At 47.1% G+C, this 8,670-nt stretch overlaps 1 protein-coding gene across 4 annotated transcripts in view; it reads left to right on the forward strand.

Annotated features, from left to right (window-relative positions):
- HEG1 (heart development protein with EGF like domains 1) overlaps positions 1-7,546 on the forward strand; it is a 92,631-nt gene extending 85,085 nt beyond the window's left edge. For all 4 annotated transcript variants that reach the window (XM_027583397.2, XM_027583395.2, XM_027583394.2 and 1 more), the window contains 2 exons: positions 213-387; positions 2,371-7,546. In XM_027583397.2, the coding sequence (XP_027439198.1) occupies positions 213-387; positions 2,371-2,520 (325 nt within the window). In that variant the 3' untranslated portion in view covers positions 2,521-7,546. The remainder of the gene's footprint in view (positions 1-212; positions 388-2,370) is intronic.
- The last annotated feature ends 1,124 nt before the right edge of the window (positions 7,547-8,670 follow it).

Genomic DNA, 8,670 nt, shown 5'->3' on the forward strand with positions numbered 1-8,670 from the left:
TTTTTTTTGCATTTTTTTTGCCTCTAATTGCATTTTTACTTGTTTTAGGCAAAATATAACAATAATGCCATTTTTCAGTGGGCATTTACAAAAGAATGTAATGGTAGCTTTCCGTCTAATTTACCTTCTAAAATAATAAAACGTGCTTTCATAGATATCATTTCTTTACAGAACTTGTTCATTTAAATTGTCAACTATTTTCCATTCCACAGAAAGAGTAAAAATGACATAAGCAAACTCATCTTCAAAAGTGGAGATTTCCAAATGTCCCCATATGCTGAGTACCCCAAAAACCCTCGCTCCCAAGAATGGGGCCGAGAAGCTATTGAAATGCATGAGAACGGAAGTACCAAAAACCTCCTCCAGATGACGGATGTATATTACTCGGTGCGTATCGCTGTGCCCAGGGCAACTCAGGCTCTGATTCCCTCTGAGAAGTACAGGGATTGTGTTTTGTAGTAAAATTAAGATACTTCAGCTGCTTAAGTGTTAAAGAGAATGGTGGCCTGAGCCTCTTATTTACATAATTTAGTATTCAATTTACTTACAATCTATTTGCATGGTATTTGTTAGTTTTGACATCAAGATCACGAAGGCTATTTCCACCAAGCACATTACTTTTATGGGGTTGTAGCAATAACCCTTCCTGTGACCAAATTTGCTTCTAAGTTATAAGATTGGAAACTGAAAGATAACAGAAAGAATTTAGTGATATTTAGCCTGTGGCCCATGCATTTTCATCTCTTATATGCCATGCTTTATCTCCTGTGGTTGGGAGATTGGAAACTGGTATAAAGAGAACAACTCAGTGTCGTCATCAGCAAGCACTTCTCAGAGGTTTAGGAGAATGTTCACTCAGTATAGGTCTTCCACAGCTGGCTCCATCCAGCCCTGGACTGCAGCATTTGGAAAGATGGTAGACCACCTTGAACCCTGGCTCCTTCTGTCCCACATCGAATAACCCATGAGCTGCCCAGTTCATTTGACGTCATATGGCAAATACAAACGGGGCTATCTGACCTGAAAAGTAAACAGACGTAGGTGACTTCTCATCCCATGTGGACCTCTTTGAGGTAGCAATAAACCTGAAACCTTGCCCCGTGGGGGACTTAATAGCCCTGTGACAGAAGTCACAACCCCGCTAGTTGCTATGAGGATGAACCCTAAGGGTTCAGACTTTGGATGGGAGGGGTTCATGCTAAGGAAGCTGTTGTTTCTGTTGGACCCTTTGGAAAACTTGAAACTGGAGGAAAGCAAGAAGAAATAAGGGGAAAGATAAACGTAGACACAAACCTAGCCCTGGGTTTAAGTGTTGATGTTTCCGCACAAGTGCTTTGCTGTATTCTCCGTCTGGGAAGCCCTGTTACTTTCCTGGCAGCCTGGTATCTACAGGGTCTGCTGCGTGAGCAGGTTTGCCTGCACCCTCACACCGTTCGCTAGGGACTCTTCCCCCGCTCCTGGCGGGATCACATAGGGACAGACAGACCCGTGGCGCCGGAGGACCAACCGCACCGTGTTTCCATGGAGTTAGCCCAAGAGTTGCCTTAAGTAGAAATAATCAAGAACTTAAGCCAGCCCCATCTCCCTTTCAGAAATGGGCGGAGCAGTCCATAGAAGCAGAGCCTATGCTTATGGCATGAAGCTGCCCCCCTGTGAGAAGGCTGTCCCTCAGAGTGGCCTCAGGTGTACTTTGGGCACTCCTAGGATCCACGTTCATTATATGCTGTCTCCAGTGTTTTATTTCTGCCAGGCAAGCATTTTCTCCTGCTGGGCCTCATTGAGGGCCTCCTCAAGGTAGCCGTGTCATTCCCATCAGCTAGGTAGTCATGATGGGCTAGGCCGGGATCCGGTCAGAGACGGCTGCCAATCGCTGGTGGCCTCCCGCTCTGGGGTCCTAACTCCACCTTTGACACGTGGTCCTATGTCCTTGTAAAAGTCAGTTCCCTGTTCGTGGCAGGGACACTGGTGTTCTGCTAAATGCCAGAGAGGATTTAAAGCCATAGTGCTCCACAGGGAAAGACACTTTTTTTTTACAGTCAAGATAATCAGGTAATAATTAATCTTGATGATAATTAGGATAATTAGCCCAGGTCTTTTCCTATGTTGCTGGGCTGCCCTTGATCGTTGTTGTTTTTTTTTTTTAAGACCTCCTTTGAGAATATGAGCAAAGGTATCCCAGGCTCCACAAAGAGAGGGCCTGGGAGATCCCGACTTCTAGGTCAGACCCTGCTCCACTCTGGTTAGCTGCCTCTGTCTTAGGTTTATTAAAACATAGCATTCTTTTTTCTTTTTTTTTTCAAAGAAAAAAACCATTAAATTTAAATCCACAAATAATAAATGGACTTTTCTTCTTTTCTGTCTGGCCACCAGCCCACAAGTGTAAGGAATCCTGAACTTGAACGCAATGGACTCTACCCGGCCTACACTGGACTGCCGGGGTCACGGCACTCGTGCATTTTCCCTGGACAGTATAACCCATCTTTCATCAGTGATGAGAGCAGGAGAAGAGACTACTTCTAAGTGTGGAAGAGAGAGGGAGGGCCCAGCACTCTGAGCAAGCCCATGACCACGCCACCAGACGTGAGTCTCAGCCCACTCAGAGGACTGCAGCAGGGGGGAGCGTGCTCACCGGCTGCCCCCAGGACTCTTGGAGCCACACTCCAGTGGCAAGCGGGAAGCGGGACAGGCGTGAGGGGCATGACCGCAGGGGAAGGGCACAGATGGATCTGGGACGTGGAACTGAGGGCTGCTCCTTGGGCACCTTCGCCCTTAACTGTGAACATGAACGTGGGCCAGTACCGGGAGTCTCTGAGTGCCAAAGCCGCCCCCGGCCACTGGCCATGGGCTGACTCGTAGCCAGGGCAAGTCGTCAGGCGCCTTCGCCAGGACCCAGTGTTTCCTTAGTTTGCACTTTAGTAAATTGGATAGGGAGGTCTCCTTTCAGATTTTTTCCAAGACTGTTCCAAAAAGAAGGCCTCTTTTCCTGAGACACTGCCATAGGCCTCGATCTGGTGATTAATTTACCGCAAAATACAGGCTCTTTCGTTGTTTTCCTGCCCGGTATCTCCGTGCTAAACAACAGATGATGATGATGAACATACCACTGAGGTTTGGAGATGCTGCAGGTGAGCATACAGTACTCCATTTTTTAGTCAAGGTGACATTTATTTAAGATTATTTTTTCCCTCTGCAGTTAATTCTCACTTTTTCAAGTAAGTCTGCATCAGGGCAAAACAAGTTGCATTTGCTTTTAATCAGAGGCCTCCCACTGCCCGTAGTGAGGCCGGGCAGGCAGCGCCAGGCTCGGGGCCCTGCGGGGAGAAGGCCCAGAGGGTCATAGAGCCGCAGGCCGTGGGGCGCTTCTCATCCCTGAGGGCATCGCCCAGTGCCGGTCCCGGGGAGTCTGACCCCCCCTCTGAGGCCGAAGCTGCTGTGTCTGTGCAGTAGAAACGGGAAGCTGAATGCAGACTGGGCCTGAGCAGGTATTCCGCCACTGAAGGAGAAGCAGCGGATTGTGGCTAGAGGACTGGGCTGACCCGGCACATTCCGCTTCCTGAAACCCCCGCGCTTTGGGAAGCCGTGTGGGTTCCTGAGGAAGACCTGAGAGCTGGGACAGAGCCACACGTCCATGAGTCTGCTTCCCTCCTGGGGCGGCTTCTGTGATCCTATCCCGCATCTTGTCCACAAACTCAGTGTCCACTTTTCAACCAACGGCCCAGAGCTGTTTATTCACTGAAGAAATAACTTATTTTCCCTCATGCAGTAATTTGTCCCCCTTTATACTACTGCCGAGTTCCCTCCAGAAACATAATTTAACTCAGCATTGGAGAACTAAAGACTTCCGGCCAGTTAAGGAGTTGAGAGTTTGCCTTTGGGAAGGAAATGCCACATGTCTTATTTATTATGCCTGTGACATGGGTCCTGTGGGGGTGGGGGGGGGCATCCCCAGGGCACAGTGTCTTTACCTGCTACTTGTGGAACTGCGATTATTCCCGCCATGTGCTTTTGACACATCCTGGTTTGGGATGAAGTAGAACACAGTGGTAAAGAATTATTCCCACCCTGAAGCTTGGAGCTCAGGGGCACCCACATTCTGGAAGCAGTCTAGCCTTTGGGGACAGTTCTGTCCTGGGCGTGGTTGTTTCTTCAGAGTTCTCTTTTTATCTCTTCAGAGTGTATCTCACCCTTACTGTTATGTAATCCTCGTCCTTAGAATTTTAAGTGTCAACTCCTGTGTCCCATGGTCTCCACGAGCCACCATCACCCTGCTGCAGCGGGAACACAAGTCAGGTGTGATGCTTTTTAGTCATTGCATTGGACTCATCTCCTGAGATACAAATTCTGTTTTTGTCAGCGGATGCCAACTTCAAATTTCAGAGCATCACCTTTCTGAAATCTTTGGGTCTTGCAGCTCTCTGGGGAAGCAGACAGCCTCTGGTCTCACATCTACCTGGAGAGCTCCAAGCTCCTGCCCTCCGCTCACCCTAGCCAACAGACTTGGCTCCCTCACGAGGTGGCCTCGCTTCCTGACTCTTGATGCAGATCCTTGCTCATCCCCAGAACCCAGAGCCACGGTGGGGGGGCTATTCCCAAGCATACTCAGCTAAAGGTGTCAGATGCTATCTCAGCTGACAGATCATCTCCTGTGTCAGGACCAGAAGCTATAAGCTACACAAAAGGAAGTGTGCTGTCTCAAAAGCATTCTTGAGAAGAATCCCAAAGTCCAGAAAAGAGTGTCTTGTGAGTTCCGAGAATGCTTTCCTGTGAGTAGGTTTTGTGCATGTGAAGTGGATTAAGAATGTTGTTTTTCTTTTACTGTGAAAAAGGGAGGCCCCCGACAATGTTAGGTTCAAATGTATCTCACTTCTAGGAGGCTGTGGGGTTGGGAAACAGATATCTCAAGAGCAGGAGGGTCTAAGAAGGCATGAAAACAGCATGACCGTTACCCAGTTACACGTTAGCTGCCCACCCTGAATGAGGAAGGGGGAGGCTGGCTGCACCCCTGTCTGGGGTTAATACCTCCCAAAGGGCCCTGCCTGGGCTGAGGGCAAACATCCAGGAGGACAGGAGCAGCCTCTGGACTGGAGGGACAGGGCTGGGTGCACCCCTGGGAAGCAGAAGCCCTCACTTCTGGCACAGGTGCTCCGTGTCAGCCCCTACACCTGGAATGTGTGACTCGTGCCCACAGGAATGCCACAGTCCTGCCTCGTTGGGGCCCCACGGCTAGGGAAAAGTGGAAGGGAAAAGGGACACTTAACTGCTCATGAGAGGCTTCAACTTCTGGAGGGCCTGGCGGGGCCGAAAGGAAGCCATGTGTCCTGTAGCATGCGGCAGCACCACACCATGACTCAGCAGAACGGGGTCACCTGCCAGCCTCCCGGCCACTGTGGGTTTTGTTTAAGCCCCAGGGAGTCTTCTTTCTCCTGTCGTTTCCTCTCGGCTCCACGAGCCAGCCCAGGGCCCTGAAGACCATTGATGAAGTCTACCTGTCATGACCAGAATCTCTGGTGTTCCCCCCCATGACCAGGCTCTGTGCAGGGTCCTTGGCCTCACCACACCCTGGTGAAGTGTGCATGCGAGTGTCCGTTTCTTGCACACGTGAACTCTCAGAGAGGATGAATATCTTGCCTTAGAGAGCCAGGATTCAAACGCTTCTCCCTTTCTTGCCTTCCTGGTGAATGCCTCACCACCCGAATAGACATTACATGTCAAAGAGGGCAGGAGAGAGTGGGCTTACAATATACTTTTTTTTTTTTAAGAACCTTATTATTATTAAGCATTAACTGAACTAATGATATGAAATGCAAAAAAAAAAAAAAATCCTTTTTGAAAAGGTCCTTTTGGGTTCATTGCATATAATTGCATCTATTTCTTGGACACGTGAGGTCATCATTAAGAGAAGAGTGGCTTGTGTTTAGCGAGAAGTATACTGGCACATGGCTTTGGGTGTAGGAAGGGTGAGGTGATGACCCGGGTTTTTGACAAACGCAGCCAGACTTAGATGCCCATCTGAGAGCTGCTTTGCCTTGTATTGGAAGCATATTTTTGTGAACGTGATCAGAGTCGTGAACATATTCAGTTGAATGTCTTAAATGCTGACAAATCTTCCTCCTTTGACGAAAATTTATTTTCAGAAGCAGCTAAGTCATTTAGAGCCAAATTTGTTGAATGGATAGTGTGATCAAGCTGGCTGCTAGCATTTGGAATTATAAACAAAGATGTGACTATTAAGTTCTCAAAGAGGTAATTCTTAAAGTTGGTCCCAGCAGAAGGGCAGCATCTTTGTAGTACAAGGCTGGATGGCTGCCCAAGAAAATGTTTTTGAAGGATGGTATTTATTCAGATGTGGAAGTTCCCAGAGCAGGCACGTTAGGGTCATTCCTCACATGTGGCTTTTGTGGGGTCTCCATGAAGCCATCTTGCCCACTGGCCAAATGCCCAGGTGCCTGGTAGGCTGGGGAACTTTGCCTGGAGAAGCTAAAGCTGAGCATTCTAGTTGCTCCTGGCTTAGTTTAGCCTAGCACGCCCCAAAGTCGGGTTCTGACCCATTGTTCTAAGATACTTACTCTGATTTCAAAACTAGGCACTTCTTTGGATACAGGAAGAATGCAAGGTTCAGTATTTCAATATTTTCTGTCTTTTTTAAAACTGCCCTTAATGTCAGAGATATTTTTTTTATGTGAAGACTTTTTGGGGATTAGAAGGGACATGTCATTTCCTCCTTCTCAACAAAACATCATTCTGAGGTTCTTGTGTGCATTTTTGGAAACAGATAGGGTTTTGTAGAGTTGTCTTTTGAGTATGTGTTCTTTTTTTCTTTTTTGAAATCCCCAGAGAAGGAGACTGGTTAAAAGACTAGAAATATTAAAGTATTAAATTCCAGTTAATTTGTTGCGCTAAGGTATCTTTTCAGCAGTGTTATAATCCATCCTGTTTGGTATCAACTGCTCACAAAAAAGCCTGTGAAATTCAAGGGGACAATTTAGGTCTATAAAGAGAGATCTTAACCAGCTTTGTCCCCTCCGCATTTTTTAAGAGGACATTTCAAAGGATTTGCCTACTAGATTCTGGTTTTATCTTTTTTTTGGACATGCAATGCAGATGCAGAGTTCTTGCCTAGGAAGGATGGGACTGGACAGGGGTGGGATGGAACCAGTCTATCTGCGAAACTAACCCAGATTTCTGTATTACCTTGGCCTGTTTCTTCAAAAAAAGAAGGTCTTTCATTATGGGTTGTTGTGAGTTTTGTTAATGTTTGTGTTGCTGGACTTATGGTTAAATGAAGCATGTAGCTGGAATATGAGCTTCTTGAGTTTTCACATTGTCCCAGATTTCTTTTTGCAAACCTTTAAACCTTAGCCCCTGGTTGATTGTGTTAAAACCATTATGAGAATGTTATTTAAAGTTGTATTATAATTGCCACCTCCACTAATTATTCAGTACTGTAGCAGCAAAGTATTATTTGTAAGAATTTGGTTATTTTTATACTTATATCTACTTTAAGTCTGGCGTTCTAGTCAGTAAATGATGCAATAAAATGAATATCATTTTCATTGTGTGTTTTTCTCGTAATAACAAGCAAACAGGGTGCAGCAGGTTACCTTTCATGAGTTAACAGTGGAACCGTACAGGGAACTCTTACGTGGCAAATGTAGGGATTGAGCCATTTCTGGATCCTCAGTGCCCAGCACAGTGAAGAAATATACTTTTGATGATGGATGGATGGACGGACAAACTGACCTAAATGATAAAAAACCTAATTCAGGTCTAACAACTGCTTTTGTTACTTTCCTTTCTATGGATCAGAGAGCATAGATAACCAGTTCAGATGTTCAGCATTTCCTCCTGAATGCCACCCCCCAACCACCTTGCGGGGGAGGGGCGGGAAGCATGTCCGTGCTCCATGGCAGGGAGAATCTGTGGAACTTTAAGACAGTGGGCCATGAGCCTTACACTTGCGCTGGCCAGTGAATGTGGCTGTCTGGCTAGATGGATGTTCATTAATTATTTGCTTCCTTCAGTGCCTTTCATGGCAGGGATGGGTGAGCCTCTAGACGCTTTATGACGGAAGCTAGGTGGCTAGGTCACTAGGAGAGGCTAATCATGTCAACTTGGCGCCTGAAGGTGAACTTTGGGCACATCAGATCACGGTTGCAGCCCATCAGACAGCTTGGAATGGAGATGACCAGCAACACTCTCCTCTCCTGACCCGGCTCCCCAGTGGAAATCTCAGCAGACCCCAGGACTGAACCCTCTCTTTTTCCTACCCACCTCAGCCAGCCATCACAGCATTTCCAGAGCTCCCCACCCCTGGAATCTGTTTAGGACCTAAAAGCAGGTCTACTGCGATCCACTGACAAGCTAGCCAGAGTGCTTGTCCTACTTGTGCATCTCACCGGATTTGATTCGCCAGTAAGTAAAGATCTAAAAAATATTTTTAGAGCCTTGGACTTAAAGGACATCATCAATGCACACTGAGTTCCAGTTGCTTGGGAAGTGACAAAAGATAAGGGGCATAGACCAGAGTCCTTCTGTATTGGATACTGGCTGGCCAAGACAGCTCTGAATCCCCATACCTGGGTGGTGGCATCATGCTACCATCTGACACAGCAAGCATGAACTTCAGAAAGAGAGAAGACAGATGCCGGGGGCGCCTGGGTGGCTCAGTCA

This window comes from Zalophus californianus, chromosome 1, assembly GCF_009762305.2.
Source record: "Zalophus californianus isolate mZalCal1 chromosome 1, mZalCal1.pri.v2, whole genome shotgun sequence".
NCBI classification, from domain to species: domain Eukaryota; kingdom Metazoa; phylum Chordata; class Mammalia; order Carnivora; family Otariidae; genus Zalophus; species Zalophus californianus.